This window comes from Thermobia domestica, chromosome 16 (genome assembly GCF_964235325.1).
Source record: "Thermobia domestica chromosome 16, izTheDome1.hap1.1, whole genome shotgun sequence".
Classification (NCBI taxonomy): domain Eukaryota; kingdom Metazoa; phylum Arthropoda; class Insecta; order Zygentoma; family Lepismatidae; genus Thermobia; species Thermobia domestica.
Window position 1 is genome coordinate 103,987,204 of NC_137469.1, and position 20,581 is coordinate 104,007,784.

Consider the following 20,581-nt stretch of genomic DNA (forward strand, 5'->3'; position numbering starts at 1 on the left):
GGGGAGACGGTAGTATTCACAGAAACTTTAGAACTGTTATTCATCAGAAGGCTTGGAAACGAACCATGCATGGATCCTTCAAACTAAAAGTAAGAATCTACCACCGTGTCACTACGTTCCTTAAGAAATATCCATCTGGATAAGCAGAAATGATACAAAAATAATACAATATTTCAGAAGTAATGTGTAGAATTATTCACTGAATGCACGTACATATTTCCATGTGCAATTTATTCAAGAATAATACACTTGTGCTATCAATAAGATGTGTAAATCCCCACGTTCACCGATAGTGTATTTACTTCATTTACTTCAACACAGACACAACTAAATTTAATGACCACAAATCGTAACTGTGTGGAACATGTAAAGGTTTGACACTACATTCTATAGTCATCAATCATTAATGTGATCTCCAACTCTTTAATAAAAAGAGTCAGAAACGTCACAGATATATATATTAAAAATATCAGGAGTAAAAACATACCTTATTAAGTTTTGTTTGCTGATCTTCATTAATGCCTAATGTTGCATTGCAGAACATAGGAACCACTACCATTTCAAGGGCTTTCTTCAAATCTTCCGCGTTCTTTCTCACACTGAAAGAAAACAAATAGAAACGAAATAAAATTTCCTTATTTCTATATATTTTTCACTGAATATTAATTTTACGAGTAGTATACGCGTTACTGTCAGGGATATGTATGTCACTGCTAGAAGTATGTATGTCACTGTTAGCAAAAATCGACCACCACCAGACACAACCTGCTACTTAACAGTGTATAATAATGTTATAAAGTGTCAATTCAGCTTTAATTTTTCACACACAGTATACAGTACAAATAAGTTATCTGTTCCAACAGAATAAAAACAATCTGATGTCCACACATCAGATTGGCAACGGAAGATACTTTTTAACGCCATAAAAATGAGTTTTTTTTTTTATTTTACCGAAAACTACGGACGAAAATTTACCATTAAGAATGTTATTTTGTTCCACTTGACATGATCTTTGGGAAATATTGTGATAAGGCAAAAATTAAAGCTTACTGGTTAACGATAATTTTTCGGCTATATCTCATTAACCATTCTGCATATTGTCGTCTTGTAGGTGTCCTACTGCAAAGCTTAATGATGTACTGTTAAGATGTTTTGAAAATGTCTGTCTATAACTTATCAAAATCTTTTATTACTAGTACATGGTCATATATATATCTACCGTTACTGTATGCTATTACTCTCTTCTGCATAATTAAACACGGTTTTATAAGCACTATGTTGCACTCTGTTAGCACTAAGGTTCCATTCAAACATCTATCATCGATTTTTTGGGACTCACTAATTATTTTCATCGAAAGAAGAAAGAATCTCTGCAATGTTAACTTTAACTTCTTAAACCTCGTATGGAAAAATTCTCAGAACTCTCTTTCTCTCTCTCGCAAGCACATACATATATGTTTGTATGTATGTTTCGTGTGTGTGTGTGTGTGTGTGTGTGAACTGGTTTCGATCAAATCGCCCAGGAATCCTTATCCTGGCGAAAAAGAAATGAAATTGCTTTGCAGTGCATTCCAAGGGACAGTGTCACTGTTAATTTTAACCACTGTTTCAGTCCGAACGTTGCAAGTGAAAATCGGGAATTTTCCTTTAGAGGCGCAGTATAAAGAAACTGGCCTAAGAGACAATTCATTCGGGCGGTAGAATCCGAACGTGGCAGGAGTGCTAACCGCACCTGGAGCAGACCCACCCCATTAGTGGAAATTTGGTGGGTTGTACGCTAAATCAGCGAACTGTGTTCTAGCTCAGTGTGTGTTTAAGTACTTTTCTATATGTGTAATCGTCAAAAGAGGAACTTTGTTAATTAATGTGTTACAGAGAATTCTAAAGATATCGGCGTAGAAACGTTTGATACGCTTGAGAAGCAAAAGTTGGAGCGATCCAGAACTTCGACTCACAGGACCAACTGCGTGCCCCTTCAACCCCGCATAATCGAATAAACGAACAGAAGAACTTCAAACTGGACATATTGAAAAGATTTCACCGTATCACAATCACGTAAATGTAAAAGCCACCTAATAAGCACGTTCTTAGTGATCTATAAAAATATTGAGTTCGAAAAGTGGTACTACTAAATTTTTGTGAATTGTAAAATGTAATTATTTGTGTTCTTTGTGCAATCTGCACGTGACCTAAATTTACTGTTCCAATTACATTTGTCATGCAATACGTCACTGAATTTCATTTACTTGTGAGATTGCGCTGCGTTAACTAAAACATTCGTTTAATATGAATGAACGGTGCTTATATTGAAATTCATCGTCCCCAGCTCTCGGTGGACAGTAAATATAAGCATGGTACGATAGTGGTTTTGTCGTGGCAAGCTGGGAAAGAGAGAGAGACAGAGAAAACAAACACAGAGGAAAAGAAAGTAAGGTAAGATAATTACTTTGTAGTGTTCAGAATATAAGTTGTGTTTTGTTTATTCACGGTAACAAAAATAAGCCATAAGAAAACGAACTCACATCTTCATAACAACAGTATCTTTACAATATTATATATTTCTGGATTTCAACAGCATGCATTAAGACTCGTCCCTTCTAGAAAACCAATTTGCTAATCAAAATAACCATCAAAACACTGACAGCCACTCTTGGCTCTTAACTACACCTTATTATTATTCTGCTACCCTAAACAACAAACACAGAAACACCCTACAACTTTTAATTTACACCATAAACACCTTGTTCGATTAATTATTAACCTCCAACATTCTCTCCAGTATTGCCCAAAGACAAACTGACAAACCGATACATACTTCAGTATAAGTTTAATCTAAATAGGTGCGTGATCATCATATAGCATCAATTTTTAGGTTTACAAAGAACTTCATTTTTGTAGGTTTTCTCGAAAAATACGCATGACGATTCACACTGACCCATATCGTTTTGTTCAGCTTAATGAGATCTATTGATTGATATATGCCTCATCTTTGGACTTTTTTTCGGCAAAGGTTAATAATATTGTAGAATTTTGCATACTGATCACAAGAATAAAATGTATTCATCATTTAAATCAGTCCGAATTTCCACACGTATTTTACGGTGTTTCAGAGTTGTACTGCTATTGTAAAGTTCGAAGATAAAACAAGAAGAAAAAAAGAATACTGTCTGGAAACGCTAATTAAAATGCACTATTTTTCAACTTTTGAACAGCGTCCGTGAAAATTATCACTTTTCCAGCTATGACCGGATCACTATTCTGAACAAGGTTGTCAAATTATTACTGTATACGCACACCAAATTTTCCATACAAGCTCAGAACCGTGGTTCGATCCTTGTCCGTATTCCTTATAGTCTAGATTTAATACAGAACTCTTAGTTTTAATGCCACAAAATTTGCGTTACTTTTCAATTTTATTCTTATTTTTGTAGAATTTGTACTTCTTTTATGTCATGCGGTCTTTACTTTTTAGGTGAAACTGTCTCAAACTAGGAAACCATCCTATTAGTCACTTAAAAGAACGCAGAAACTCTTATTTACAGTTTTAATACATCTCCGTATTCTCTGAGGACAGACATTTGTGAGTAATCATATGAAATATTTCAAAGACTACTCATTCTTTTATTAACATGTTCTCTAATTTTAGTATTACTGTTCATTTTTGTATTCCAAGTATAAGACAATAAGTACAGAAAACCTGGTATATAGCACTATTTTGTAAATGGTCTGTAAAATAATTTTCGTAGTAGGTTAAATGGTTTCACTCCCGAATCTTCTAGAGGTTATTTTTTAAATGATTTTCTTTGATTTAAAATGGGACACTTATCACCTCCTTTTTTTTATGGGTTCAGGAACTCCTTCAACTTCTCGAAACTTTTCTCCAAAACTTACGGGAGGGTAGCCATTGTTTTTACCTATTTTCATTACGACGCTGCTTTTGTCTTCTGGTTTATCTTTTCAGAGAAAAGAACAGCACTCAAGGGAAGATTTCTCAAATGTTGGGATGTATTTTAACTTAGCACATCTGCTTTTAATGAATTCAAGCCCTCCCCGTAGACCTGGTTCAATTCCCAGTGGGACAGCCTTGAAAAATCTGAACTAATTACAGTAGTTCGGATTCCATCTTAAAACAACACGTCCACGTCTCATATAGCTTCGGTATTGCAAAGAACGCCTAAACCCCACTACAACCAACCAATTCAATGAATTCAAGTGAATTCATAACCGAAAAACCAGGGTTGGCAAAAACCATGTTTTTTTATTGAAAAACAAAAAAAAAAAGTTTTTTTTTGTTTAAACCCGTTTTTTTTTTTTTTTTTTTTTGGTTTAAACCAGGTTTTTCTGGTTTAAATAATTTACTCTATGTATTTACATTAGATATGGTTAGAAATTAGTTTGTTTCGCGTTGATGTTATTATGCAACAACGAGGTTATACTGGAAGGAGTCACATAAGCTTAAAGCGGAATCCAAACCGCTTCTCGGCTTACATCCAACAGAAATTGTCCTCCATTTAAACTCGAAACCGGGACTAATTGGCCACAAATGCGATTGCCGACTCACTCATTCCTGATAAAAATACGTTGTACTGATCTTTACGTAGACCTACTTGTTAATATAATTGTCAAGAGTCATTTCAGAAGGACAAAAAGATAAACGGTTACACAACTAGAATCATAAATAAATCGGGAAACTCCCACCTTAGCCATTGGGAAAATCCTGTTACTACTTTAAATGTATTTGTATGTAAAATTTTAAGGTGAACGTATCATAATCACTACGCTAAAACTCAGGTATTAAAATACAAATTTGGTATGTAGATATCATTCAATATAATTAAAACAGAGCCTAATCCAAGTTGATATTTGAAGTTACGTAGGCAGTTGATAAATTTTTACCAATTTCTATCAATATATTTAAGCAAGCTTGGCTTCTTCATAAAACAACAGGCATTCATTCAAGTAGAAATATATAATTTGGTTTCATTTCGTATGTTTAGGCTTAACATCCTTATGAAATACCAAGGTTATCACGGAGAAGACTTTAGCTTAAAGGGACACCTTGAATCGCTACTTGGTTTACACTTGAAACATAGGTTGTGGTTTGATCGAGAATTGAACACGGGACCCCTTGATTAAAAGGTGAAAAGTAGATAAACGTAATGCAGATGGTTTGATATGTGGAAAAGTCATCATGAAGTTCACACGATTTAAAGCATTTTTCGTTCTTTTTTTTTTTTTTTTTGGTTTAAACCAGTTGGTTTTTTTGAAAAAAACAGCTGGTTTAAACCAGCCAACCCTGCGAAAAACTAATGGAATGAAGGTGGAAACAAACTACAACTTCAAGGAAGTAAGAAAAAAAAAACTCGGATATGATGTTCTATCAAGGCCTAAGTGGCTTAGGTACTATCCACACTTGAGGTGAGAGCAGTACCAATGATCTCCGTGTTCTTGTGTATAACATAAAGTTTTTACTATACCGTCAAACAAGATTCCTTTGGAACTTGAGGAAGGGGGAAGGCGGCGGATGAGGGTAATTTTAGGACACGCATGATTTTTCTTGTTACGCACAGTTTTCATTATCCCAATACTTTCGAAAGAAAACTATCATGATGATGTCAATTCTAAGTATTAGGAATCATCTCTTAAAAAAGCATTCTATTGTGATTGTATCTTTACGCAATTACAGTAATTAATTTACTATTTGATCTCGTATTTAAGTATGCAGACTAACGCACTGTACAGTCAAAATCAAAAATATGCCTACCTTCCTTTTTAAAACGCTCTCTACTCTCACTCGTAGATAGTATAATCTGATACATAGGATTGTTAAAAAAATGTTTTACATGATTATGTCCTTCAAATTTTACACTGAACTTGATAATTCAAAGTAATGACCGATATACAACTTTGCTGTAATCCTACTTATGAGTGAGATATCTCTTGAAAGAGAGATAAGCTTTTTCCCTATCAAAAGACATTATTTTTTCTTTTTCCTTTAAAAAAAAAAAAAAAAAAACTTACCAGTGATGCATAACATCATTGACTAGATAAATAAGGTGCAACTTCTGCGTGAATGGCGCGCCAGGACTGATTACTCTGAAAGAAATTGGATATCATTATTATCATCATTGTCACGAAGTTTTAACATACTAGTTACATAATAATAATAATAATAATAATAATAATAATAATAATAATAATAATAATAATAATAATAATAATAATAATAATAAAGCTATTGCTTCACACAAACTATCACAAACATGTATTTAATCATGTTTTTTGTTTTCCCACTTTCATGTTACTGATTGTACTACATTCGGGAAGTTATACATCTTCGTTACTGCCGCTAATACTACACTATTACTATACTACTACTACTCCAACCACGTAATTTTCTAGCACTTCAATAGGCACGTAGTCCAGAGATTCAAATCTGCGAAATAACTGGAAAGTCGCAGATTTGAATCCCTGGAACAGTTATCTTAAGATTTCCTCAGTCCCAGCAGGTGAATGCTGGATAGTACCTTTAAATATATAAGACCAACTCGAATTACCTACAATAATTTATTTTCATTGTTAATGTTTCCAAAAATACTTTTACCGGCTATAACTGGAGCTTTGCTAATGACAATAATACCATTTAACAAAATAAGACATGCTGTCTATTATAATTTGACCGTGTGTTACCTAGGAGTTTCTAGTGGTCTCTTTGCGTGGTCATGTAATGCATACTTATGAGATATCTGTCGTATCGATGAACGTAACAGCAAACAACGGAAAGCACAAATAATTATGCTGTAGTCGATTGATCAAAGTCTGAAGGGAAGTATCAATTTTATTTTTCTTCAAAAGAGGTCTCAGTGCATTTGGCAGCACTCTTTCAATATTTTCGAAGTCCGGAAAAGCAGGGCAGTATCAGAATTTAGACTCTACCAATTTTGTACTTACGAAGTACATATGAAACAAAGACTGTCTTTGAGATGCTGGTTATCACTTTACAATTTCATCACCCATCACATAATAATCAATCAGATTACCCACTAACGAACTAGAGGATATTCTAAGTGAATAACAGAAGTTTAGAAGTTTTTTCACGCTAATATGTCAATTATCGTCAACTTTACATATATAGACGTACGAAAACCTACCGGTATTGTTAATTTTGAAATATTTAACTTTTAGTCACTTGATATGGTATAGAATTCCAACTGTTATATCTGCTGTTTCTCCATTTTGAAAATGTAGAAAAAAGTCGAATCCATTAAGAGACCTCCTTTTTCAGTGTCCCCATAGATACATCAGAATCACAAAACAGATGAACGAATTATGTTTCTATTTTTATAAAAAGACACAATAACTCATTGCTTTAATAAGGACAAAGGATAGGAACGATTCCGAATATGACTGTTCGAGGAGGAACGAAGAATAAAAGATAAATACTCTTACTCTCAGAGATCCTCAAATATTAATATCGGGAACTTAACATATTGAAATGCATACGTTATGGCACATAATCAGCCATAATGCACGCACAGTTTCCCATAACCAACACTTACACTTAATTTTTCCTATACTTCAAGCAATAAACTGTCTAAATTATTTCAAGTGCATAATGTACAATCCGCGGCAAAAAACCTGCAACATGAGCATATAAGTTTATTGTGAAATGACGAAGTCCTTTGCTCCAAAATAAGTGTGCACGGGAGGAGGCCGAGGTTTATCCTGGCGTGATTCGTTCCACTTAGACGTTATGTCATTTCCTGTGCTGTTTGGCGTAGTTTCACAATAAACTTACATCTTCATGTTGCAGGTTTTTTGCCGCGGATTGTACCAGTACATATAGACTACCAATAAACAGTAACACGAAAGAGTTGGACCACCAGAGGGCCGATCTCCTTTGCCGAGTAATTACTGTGTGAATTAAGCTACCAGCCACACAACAGATTTTTCTCTGACATTTAAACCGCTACAGATGAGCCATTTACTGGACGTTCCCAACATCAATCTAACCACATTAAATATTTCAGTTAAGGAAGCATTGGTAATTACACACTAAATTATTGGAAAATTGTTACAAACAATAAAACGAACCGGTATTTTGTTGTAGGGTGAAAGTACTTGCAAAGCAACACGGTATGTTAGGGATAAAAGAAGTTTGAAGAAAATGATTGTATACTAATAGTAGGTTTAGGATTACGACTGACGATGCGAGTTAATATGAGGGTTGAGCAACCCAGTAATTAAAGATGTGGTATATACAACTGAAACAGTATCCATAATGGACATTTTTTCGTAGGAATCATGAAAGAAAAACCAAGCAACACTATGACACATACATGTACACGTATTAATACGTCATAGCAACCCAGTAATTTTTAACGATATGCAAATATGGACGGAAAATGCAGACTGCGGAGGGAAGCCTGACACCAGTACTTTACCCTCTGGTCAATAGATGACTCTTTATGTTGTATCGAATGAACGCAGAGCGCTGAGAAAACTTCTGTCAGTGGTGGTGTAAAATGAAGTGACCGGAGTGGAACAGCGATCGTACATCAAGTGACCGTTCTCCGGAGGATAAATGCGTGTGTTCACCAAGAATTGGTAGAAGCGTTAGGTCATAATGCTCTGTCATATCGAACTGTCACAAGATGGGTAGCAGCTTTTTAGCGGGGATGCCAAGCGACCAGCGACATAGAACAGTCAGGCCGGCCTGAGAGTATGCAGACCGATGTGTCACATTGCTGTGTTAAAGAACGAGAAACCATAGATGCTGCGTGAATTAGAGATGGAAATGGGATTGAGAAGCACAACACTCATAAAATTTTGATGCAAGATCTGAACCTACCTAAAATGCATCGAAATAGGTTCAACATGCCCTTACGGAGATTAAAAAGTGAACACGATATGCAGTTCATTCCGATCACCTTCACGCTATGAGAATGAAGGCAAACCATTTCTTTCCAAGATCACTGGCAAAGATAAATTTTGGACCAGGGCGTATGAATCTGAGTTGAAATTGCAGTCCTCAACTGGAGACATTCTCGATTACCGTGTAGGCAGAAGTTTTGGTAGAATTCCTGATACACGATTAATGGTGATTGTGGCACATGGCATAAGCCACTTGTCACTTAATTCCTCATGGTACCACAATCAAATCAGCGTATTACAAAGACTTCCTCCAGCGATATCTCGACGTTCCGTTAGGGAGAAGCGTCAGATCTATTGCATAATGCAAAGTCACATAAGACAGCTTATATACACGACCTACGGCCGATGGGGATGGGAAAAGTTGAAACACATAGCGTATCACAGAATTTGTCATCCTGTGATTTTCCACTGAAAATGCTGTACGTCAACAGATCAACCGCTGCAGGCACGATGGAGAGGATGGAGATACCGATGGTTTTCGACGTCTTACACATCAATAGAAGCTTGCAGTGGACAATGTGGAAGATTTATCATAATCAAACACGTTTTTGTAACATTGATGGAAGCGTGCCGTAGACAGTGCGGAAGATTATTTTGAAGATTTATTATGAGACGAGTTTTTGTAACATACGCATTAATACATGTGTTTGTCACAGAGTAGTCTGGGTTTTCTTTCATGAGTCCTACCAACGAAATATCCATCACAGATAATCTTTCAGTTGCATATAACACATTTATATTACATTCTTCAACTGTCGTAATATTGCTAGGACTTACTTCCCAAACCTCGTATAAAAGGAAGTAATTATTCTGGAACGAAGTGTGTTCTATTATTGTATGTAGTTGGTACTTATGGTATATAGTTGGTAGTATGTGAGAACAGAGATGTACAGTTTTGGGGGAGTTATGAAATAAAGCATGTAGTTGGTAAAATAGTATCTTATGCGTCTTAAATCTAACTTCTTTTTATTTTAGGAATAACTTGATAGCTGACTTATTGGGAAATGAAATCTTTCAGCTTTATGACTTACGGTTGTATACATAAGATAATGGAGAAAGATGATTAATAAAAATTAATAAATGTGAAAGGAACTGATGGAATGGAAATGTGGGAGGTAACTGAAGAAACCAACTGACACGATGGTGTTCACAACAAAATTATATGGCTTGGGATCGAAATCGGGACCCCTGGCACCTAGCCGCCGTGCCCCCAATATGAACTGCCAGAATCTGAAAGGAGGTCTCACAACGTTTGACAGTAATATTCTCTGACAAACGTCTTACATAAACATTAAATGTATTAAAAAATTATATTATTTGAGACTTGTCTATATTAGAAAATTGGAGGTATTCAGAATTAGAAATTAAATGAAAATGAATCTTTCAGTTTTACGTCCCATGGTTATGCCGGCTAGGCTAGAGACGGTGATGATGAGAAATGAGTGAAACGGTGGAATGAATAAAGTGGGAAGAAACGGAAGAACTCCGAGAAAACCCACGCACACGGTGTTCGTCCACCACAAAGTTCACTTGCGCAAGCTAAGATCGAACCAGGGATCACCTGCACCAAAGGTGAACGCTCTACCACTGAACCAGCGTGGCCCCTACTTAGAATTAGTATTTACAGTACTATTAATATAAGTGAAGATAACACCAAGCATTTAGTACGCCAAAAATTATTATGTTTTATACATCACTCTCTTTAAAACATGCCGGAGCATACCTTTAGAAATTACTAATTAATGCATAACTTTCTGATTTCAAAGAAACTGTTACGTAAGCCCTATCTCCCTTTCCTAATTTTCCTTCCTTCTCTTGAACTGGTTGGAGTTTAGTTTCCTTCTTCAGCACTAAGGCTATATGGGAGATGGGCCTACGGTTTAAAGTGAAATCCGAACAACTGTAATACGTTCAAGGCCCTCCCATTGGAAATTAAACCCGAAACTCCGCACACTAAAGGAGCGCAGCAAGCAAATAGACCAGCGGGGAAGCCTTATTTACTCTCTAACCAGAAGATGGTTCAAACAAGCATCTTAACGTACGCTGTACTTAAGCTGTAATCAAGGAATTGATGAGTGATATTTGTTTAACAAATACATATAGAAGCTTCCTCGTAGTATAAAATAAGTTATTTAAGTATTTAAATAAAAAAAATATTGATAGAGTTAATATCTAAAACAAAATTGTGTACTTACTTTTTCAGTAAGTATTTCGCGATAACTTCATTACATTTCGACGACGATGAGCGTCCGAAGATCCACCCTTTTCCAGCTGAAATAGAGTCCTTTGTGCAAGTATCAATAATGGGTTGGAGTATTTGATCAATTTCACTAAAGCTGACTCCTGCTTCATCGGCCAGCTGCTGAATACTATCTTCTTGAGCTTTTCTCAAAGCTTCTTCTATCTGCGTCTGTTGCTGCTGCATCAACACCTGAAATTCATTTTTAGTTTATTTCACAGTTTCTGAATAAATAAAACTAAAGTTTATCAGTTAAGATATGAATATTCTTTTCTTAACCTAGTCCTTGGTATCAGTTACCACTCCTGACTTTAAAGCGGTTTTAAAGATGTTTCTTCATGGTATGTGATGTGCCTTCGTTATAAATCTATATATATATTTTTTTTTAATACTATAATTTACTTATGTTTCGCAAAATAATTGATACAACTTTTCAAAATTACACAGTATACCGCAATATCAAAAATATTTTAAATCATATAGTTCGACGTCCTGCAGCTCTACACACAAGTTACAGAAAACAATGATAAAATGCTACTGATACTTTATATTGATACATATGAATCCCATTATTTTTAATGTATCTGTCCACCCAGTGGTGTCACTCAGCCGGTTCGCTCGAACTGTTTGTTAAATTTGTCTGTGTACCTCTAGATCAAGCATTTACGAAAAGAAATAATTCTCTAGTGCTAATTCTGAGATCCTATACTTTTCATTCCTAGCTTTCAGAGTTAAATACGACACGCTGTTATTAAACAGGACACTAAGTCTTCTACTGCATTCTCATTAACCGAATATAATTCTGTAAATGTGCAAACGCAGTTCGTTCCTGTAACTTGTGTTTAGTTTCTGTGAGAAAAGTAAATTTTGCGTTGCGCTGATGAAGACCTACATGAAATTGGGTCCCAAATGTTTCTATGTTCTTTCACTGACACAGACATCATTGTCACTGCTGTTCCAGTGCCAGAAGAAATATTTATTTTGGTTGAAAAATAAAGGACTTAATCGGGTAAATGTATGGCTTCGAACCACATTCACTGTTACAGAATGAACAGTTCCGTGTTGGGTTGTTAACTAATTTAATTTTCTGTTTTGAATTTGAAGTCTCACGTTTATGTTCCGCGGCTAAAATGGGCCGTGATGATAGTGAACAAAATGGTGGGAGAGCTCCGAGAAAGTCCATGCACATGGTGTTTGGCCACCGTGTTTGTCTACCACAAAGAGCATTTGGCACGAGCTGGGATTAAACCAGAAACCTCACGTACCAGATGTGAGCGCTCTATAATATGCCGCCAACTAGCTTTGGTCACATAAATATTAATGTTCAAATCTTAGTTACCTATTAATAGTAGTATAATCCATGTAGGTTGTTGGTAAAGCTTATTAAATATTACGCAATGTCCTACAGATAGAAGGTAACAACTGTCTATAGTTTATATATTTTCTTCATGTCGCTAAGTTATTAAATTGTATTGTGCTTGGCATGGAACAAACACTTGTGGCTTTCATATAAGTAACTACATCTTTATTTACAATTAATACAGCCCTTGTCTTAATAACAAACAGAAAAGCATGTTCTTTATCATCCATTTTCAAATAGATATATATCCATCAAACGCAGCAGTTTAATTATTAGGAATTAGCGTTATTTTCAGATTAGGGCCTTTCCGTCTTATAATAAGAATAATATAATATACAGGGTGTCCAATATACAATACAACCCGGAGTTTGGGACAGTAGAACTTTTGAACCTGAAGTGATACACTAATAATGATTGTACCAAAATGAAGCCTTGTTCATGCATATATTTTAAACTAGGAAGCAACGATTGAAGTACACTAGAAACCACACAGTGTTGTTGGACGTAACCATTTTTTTTTTTTTTTTTTTTTTTTTTTAAACATGAAAATTGACTCATAACTCATACGTATGGATGTTCTGTCGTTAATTTTCAGTTTGTTTTGTTGGAGTGGCTTGGAAACTCTGGAGCAGAAAAAAGAATTTTTCATTTCCATGCAATTCCTGAAAACAATGAAATTATTTCCACAAGTTAAAAAAAAGTAAATGTATTCGTGTATTTTTCAGTTACACTATAGTGTTAGTTTTAAAATGAAAACTATAGTGTTAGTTTTAAAATGAAAACTATAGTGTTAGTTTGAAATTTTTTAACAATGTACCAATTATCATCCCAAATTCATATTTTGTCAGGTGCTTTACAATAATACTATCTATTCATGGAATTAATTTCAAAATTTTAAAATATATACTTTTTGAAAAATTTTGATTTTAATTTTGAAAATAAAAATTTGTATTAGCCTATATGATGTAGTATACCACATGAAAGCGCATGAAAAATGCTGTAAAATGACACCTCAACCAGCTCGCTAGCTCAATGAGGAGATCTGCGATTCCAATTTTAAAATACATTGAACATGCTATTTTGGGCATTTTTTCCAAACTTTACATAGCCTTATCTTCAATACCGGTCGATATATAAAGTTGAAATTTGGTATTTTTCTTAGTCTATATGAATAGTACCCCTGTGCAAAATTTCATGACAATCTGAAATGGTAAGGTAAATTTTGTTCTCAGATTATGTTGATTTGACCTGGAATGGCTCAACGATCCTAACAGACACCGACCGGCCTACACCTCAGTCAAACATGGGTTTCATTCATTGGAACAGCAACGAAACCAAAATAACCAATCAGTATCCGCGTACAAACTTAAAACAACAAATCAATCAGAATGAGACCATAAGTTGACCTGATTGAGCGTCTCTAGCGAATACCAACATTACACCATTTCTTTTGCCAGCACTTATAGGGGATGCTTCTATTTGGTTCTCTCATAATATACAATGATGAGAACAATGTGGTCAGTTCTTGAAACGTGAAATTCACCTGGTTGTTAGTCCGACAACAACTGTATTCAGCATAACACCAAGAGTTTCAGTTTTTATTTCATAAATCTTGCCTCCAAAACAGAGAATGTCCAAGTTTAGAGGTACTATGAATTTTACTATGAATTTCAACGCATACAACAATACCGTAAGGTGTTCTTATAATTCTATAATAAAAGTAATAATAACCATATATTTATATTCAGGCAATGTTTCAGTCCACGAACACCGACAAAATACTATGGGTATCAATAAAATGGTATTATGGTCAAAGTAATGTTTGTAGTGTTCGTTTAAAAAAAAAAAGTAAATTCTATATTATAATAAATGTTTTAGTGTTTTCGTTATATTTAACAACGTGCAACAATAAATGTGTAACAAAAATTAATCTTTCACACAATTCCCAGTATTCTCTTATGGCGATTAAAATGATTGATCATCATTTCAGAGCAGCCGATTTTCCCATTATTCTATTGTTAATTCAATTTCTCGATATTCCTGGAATTCTAGACTATTAGATACCTTGCATGGGTGATGTACAGCGGGGTGCCTAAACCAAGATCTTGAAGAAATCTCTCTCTAAAATATAAAATCTACGCCTCCCAAATACGTCGTCGATGCATTGGTGAAAGCTAAGTTAGCGAATGGATGAACCAGGTGGATTTACGTTTAGTAATGTTGTTCTGGAACACGAAGATCTAGTTGATGATATCTGCAGCTATATGGAAAATGACGTTGGATGTTATCCCATTTAGTACTGACATTATTCGTCTTCTATTTTCCTTATATATTATTGTGTGTGTTTGTATTTATAGTGTGAACAAGTATAAATCCACATTAACTAGCGTCAATCCACATTATACAGCAATTCCCATCAGAATCACTTTCCTTTTTATAATTTGTTAAAAGTAAGGTTTTCTTTTACCGAGTAATGTGAATATGTAGACAATTTTGTTTTGTGTACACTAACCGTGACAGACAATTTAAGCTTTCATAGGCAGAATTCCTACGTATTCCTAAATGTATTTAAATGTATAATGTATTTAAAATATATTTAAATGTTATTATGTATTTGTTCCTACATATATTTAAAAGTTCTATTATTATACCTGATGCTGAGCAGCTAGATTTTGTTCACTTTGTCGAATCTGTTCTTGTAGCTGTTGTTGCTGTACAACTATTGAGTCCACTGGCAACGACGGAGCTTGAGGAACAACCATCCATTGAGGCGGTGGACCACTTGGATGTGCATTGATAGATGGCGGAGTTTGATTATGAACTGAGATGCTTGGCTGAGGAGGTAAGCTCAACGGAGGTCCTGGCTCATGCTGTATCAAATGAGGTGGAGCTTGATTCATGGTTGTGTCTCTTACTTGCTTCTGCTTAAGAACTGAAAGAAAAAGAAATACGTGTTCAGTATTTGTAGTGGAGTGTGGAAAGTTCAGAAGTGCTTCTGTAGAGTTTGTACCATCGAAGTTTCATTACCTTATACAGAACCTACATCAGTCATATAAATGAAATATTGAACATTGTCTCTTACTCGCTTCTATTTGCGAACTAGAAAATAATAAATAAATAAATAAATAAATAAATGTTTAGTATGTGTAGTGAATTAAGGAAAGTTTAGGACAGCTAATGTAGAATTTATATCATCTAATTTTATAAATATATTTACTAATTTATATAGAACTTACATCAGTCATATAAATGAAATACTGAACACTGTATTTACGTTCTTTGTTAATAGCAAGACTATAGAACGAGACCTATAATTTTTAAAGTAGGTTCTGAACTGTAGTCTATTCGTGACTCCCACCGGAAATAAAATCCAGTACCTTGTGCAAAGCCACATACTCTAGCCACTAGATACTCTGTAAATATACTATTATTAAAGGAAAGTGTTGCAAAACAGAGTAAACAAAAAATCTACGCATCTTTGCTCTATAACTACTTAATCAATATTTAAACCAGCTCTGGCTAGTAAGTGTCTTTAAGATGCTAACTAGGGATCCTCCACTACGGAGTAGTACTGTTGGGGTATAATGTTGATACAAAGTATCGTGCCCCTGCAGTAATCAGAAAGCGTCGACCACTGGAGGAGAAATGAAAGTATATCTTTAGCTTACCACAGAACACTTATGCCATTTAGTATAACAGATGATGACTTATACACGTAAATAAAATAATTCATAGCAAGATGTGAAAGGGAACAGCACAACCCAGAAAAGCTCACGGGTACAATGCTGCACATGATGAATTCACAATACTTGGAACCGAAACTAAGGGCACTTCATACTACAGGTAAGTGCTCTATCACTAAGTAACTGTGTTACCTACATTGAAGAAAGACTTTATAAGCACTTACATCGCACTTAAGTTCATCCTACAGCACTTTGCATATATTTGTGATCAAGCTGTTTTCATTTCTACCTAGGTAATTACAAATTTTGAACATCCGGTATCGATGTAGTAATCACACATTTTGATAAAACAACGAATTAATAAACATACTTACTTGATGTATGTAAAAATACTAATGCAGTGAACATCAAAGGAACATGACTATTCGTTGGTTGGAGTTTAGCGTCTCTTTTCACGACCGACGTTATATGAAACGTAGATCTATAATTTAAGATGGAATCCGAACCGGGGACACCGTGCACCAAAGATGTACGCGCTAATCACTAGACCAGCGAGGAGTTTAAGTAACAACTTAACCGTAAGTGTTATCCTGCTTCACTGTAGTTTATATTTTGATATATGTGCGTAGTTCGGTATTGATCGATAAAACAATACAACTGTTTCGGTATGGTTTGATATTTCCAGACTTCATCATATGAATATTTCGGTATTACTTATACTGAAATTTCGGTATTTTACACTGAAATACCGTTATAGTGTAACGGTAATTTAAACACATCTTCTTTATAATGAATTCACAATGTACTTTTTATCTTCTTTGTTTCCAAATTATCATGACATATATTATTTTATCATCAGTTACTGCGATCTCCTCAACTTCAAAGTATGTTAAACTGAGGTTTCGGCTTTAAATACGAACTTCTTTATTGACTTGTATATGAGATATATTATGGATTCAATTAAATAAAAGATAAAATATGGCAATAACAGGTTATTTTATTAATTTCATGAAAAGAAAATATTACAAGTTTAGCATAGTTTTTTTTAACGTCACACGATTATGCATCAAAGCTAAGACAGACGGTGATGATGAGGAGCGATAACAATGGAAAGAAGTGGGAGGAAAGGGGAGACCATCGAGAAAAAACACCCACACAGTATCTGGCCCCACAAAATTCACTTGGCGTGGGCTGGAATCGAACCAGGGACCCCACGCACCAGAGGTGAACTATCTACCACTAAGCCACGTCCTAAGTTTAGCGTAATATGTATGTCTTTTGAGTAATATGTTTGTTTCGGCATCTGCATACAAAAAATAATTACTTTTTCTTAGTTTCTCAGTATTAGGGTTTAATATTAAAATCCACATGGAATGATCACATCTCAGCATCAACAGTAGTTTTGAATAAATGTCTGGGCTGAGATTCTAGGTGACCAGTGAATCGGACCCTTTATTCTGCCACAAAGACTCATAGGCGACGCGTATCTGCAGTTTCTGCAAGATACACTACCCTTTTTACTCGATGATGTACCACTGGCTGATGTGGCTGATGCACGATGAAGCTCTCCCCACTTCTTTGCTCCCGTTCAAACATATCTGAACAATACCTTCTCCCGCAGGTGGTATGGCCCTGCTGCATGTCCCGCCCAGTCACTGGACCTAAATGCCCTTGTTTTTTACATGTGGGGATATCTTAAGAGCGTCGTTTACGCTGAGCCATCCATGTTGCCTGCAACAATGTGCGGACTCAGTCGGGAATATTCGACAGGGTACATTAGTCATTGGTGCGACGTGTGCACGCGTACATTGACAGCCATGGGGGACATTTCGAACATTAGTCTGACTTCACTCGAGGTAAGTATAATATGTACTGTGCTGTACGTACATATGTTGGCTATCAGGTTACTCGTATTGTGAGCAACGTTTATATTGTGATTATAGTTACTCATAATAACCATTCATGGACAGCGCGTCTCGCTTGACATCGCCCATTACTGTGTGTTCGTTGTCTTTCTTTTCTGTTCAGTCATCGGCTTTGTGTTTCTTCTTTGTATTTATTCAGTAGCATTCTTGTGCGTGATACCTGCGTCCGAGGCACGTATCGTCTCAGCCAGGATGTAATACAATCAACTATTAGGTTGATCCTGCTCGCTGAGACAGTTCTGTCTGCGCAACTACCTAATATACTATTTTGCTGATATTCATAGCCACATTTAACTAGTATTGATCTCACGAATCACTTCCCGCAGTTTGTGCACATTTTTCTGTTCCGTTCCAATTGTCAGGATTCGATTCCAAACTGGCACTCCGGGCACTCGTACACGACGCGCAATTTCGACAACATGAAAGAGGACTTTTTGCCTTCTTTTGATGTCACGAATCACTTTCAGAAGTATGTGCACATTTTTCAGTTCCGTTCCAATTGTCAGGATTTGATTTTCCATTCCAAGTTGGCACCTCTGTCATTCGTACATGACGCGGAATTTAACAACAGGCAAGAAGACAGGGTTGGCAAAAACCATGATTTTTATAGAAAAAACCAAAAAACCAGTTTTTTTGGTTTAAACTTTTTTTTTTTTTTGGTTTAAATAATTTTCTCTATGTATTTATATCACATATGGACAGAAACAAGTTTATTTTCGCCTTGGTGTTACTATGCAACAACCGGGTTATGCTGGAAAGGGTCACATAAGCTTAAAGCGGAATCCAAACAGTTTTTTGGCTTACATCCGTGAGAAACTGTCCTCCATTTGAACTAAAAACTGGGATTAATTGACCAGAAATGAGATACGCCTGCCGACTCACTCACTAAAGACTCCTGATAAAAATACGTTGTACTGATCTTTACATACTTGTTAATATAATTGTTAAGAGTCATTTCAGAAGGACAAAAAGATAAACAGTTGCACAAGTGAAACCATTATACAGAATTAAATATGAACAATTTCAAAATACTGCAGAGTACAGGAGAACTAATTTAGTCCAAGTTAGTTCACTACGACTTTTATTAGTCCAAGTCAAAGAAATACGACTTAATTTGTATGCAGTGAAAAGTGAATTAGGATAAGCATAATTTGAGTCCACTATGACTCGGACCCATTCATCATAAATAGATATCAAAGATACTTCTGATTTCAATAAATGCCTCTCACCGGGTTTGTATGACATTCCCCCTCCCCCCCCCCCCAAAAAGTACGGCATTTCGATGTATTTTATCAATAGTAAGCATTATTAAAACGGAACAATATTTAGAATTTTTCTTTGGTTGCAAACTACGAATAATATGCGGGAGTGAAACATGATAACCCACAAATGTATGTTCATCAAGATTTTACGAACACTTACACTTTTACGAACATTTTTCGGTTTTTGGTTTAAACCAGTTGGTTTTTTTGAAAAAAAAAAACTGGTTTAAACCACCTTGGTTTAAACAAGCCAACCTTGCAAGAAGACTTTTGTTTTCTTTCGATGACACGAATCACCTCCTGGAGTTGATCGTGCACATCTTTCAGGTTCACCCTATATTATATATTTGAAATTATGTGGATGTAGTGGTGGGGATAAGAATAGAAATGTAGAGGCGCAATTCTCGTTCTTGCGACTCGAACGACTTTTATTTTCTTCTGTAAAGTTTTTTTCTAGTAATTTGAAAATTTTCTAGATTTTCAAGGTTTGAAGACGAAATTCAGGGTTTTCACGGTTCACTGGAAACCTTGGTAACAAAATCCACAAAGGTTCGCCATCACAGTCGAAGGCTGCTAGCTGTATAATCCTTCTCTAGCACATCACAATTTCTTCTTCCATTCCTGAATGGAATATTGTATACTCTTTTAGAAAAGAAGCCATTTTGGTATTTACTTTTAAAGTTCGCTTGAGCTTTTGACAAACACGACTGAATAAATCTGAACTGATAGATGCAGTAAACTTCTCCAGTTGGTTACGGCCATAATATGAGAAAATAATGTATTCCTACTACTCCTACAGCGATTGATATATTAATCATTAGAGATCTATGAATAAACAAATATATGTATGTCTATTTAACATTAGATAATCAGCACAATGTAGTACATTCCAATAAAATCAACAGACAGGTTGCCTTAATAGAAAGTCAATTACTTGTCCGTAAATGTGAGATGTTCTTTACAGAAGCTTTAGATGCCCTATACAATAAATACATAATTAGAACTGTAATCTGATATTAAAACACTATACTAATATAGGTTCAAATTATTAAGGGAAGAAAGGCAGAAATCTTCCAACCCCCTTTCCCCATCTGCAAAGAAACAAAAGTAACGCTAGAGGATGTGTTTATGTGAGGGACGCAGGGGAAGACAGAAGTTCCAAGGAACAGAGCAGTGAA

At 35.3% G+C, this 20,581-nt stretch overlaps 1 protein-coding gene across 11 annotated transcripts in view; it reads right to left on the minus strand.

Annotated features, from left to right (window-relative positions):
* scaf6 (SR-related CTD associated factor 6) overlaps window positions 1-20,581 on the minus strand; it is a 134,118-nt gene that overhangs the window by 80,241 nt on the left and 33,296 nt on the right. For all 11 annotated transcript variants that reach the window (XM_081742870.1, XM_081742872.1, XM_081742875.1 and 8 more), the window contains exons 3-6: window positions 15,185-15,465; window positions 11,130-11,365; window positions 6,022-6,096; window positions 488-599 (exon numbers count right to left, since the gene is read on the minus strand). In XM_081742870.1, the coding sequence (XP_081598996.1) occupies window positions 488-599; window positions 6,022-6,096; window positions 11,130-11,365; window positions 15,185-15,465 (704 nt within the window). The remainder of the gene's footprint in view (window positions 1-487; window positions 600-6,021; window positions 6,097-11,129; window positions 11,366-15,184; window positions 15,466-20,581) is intronic.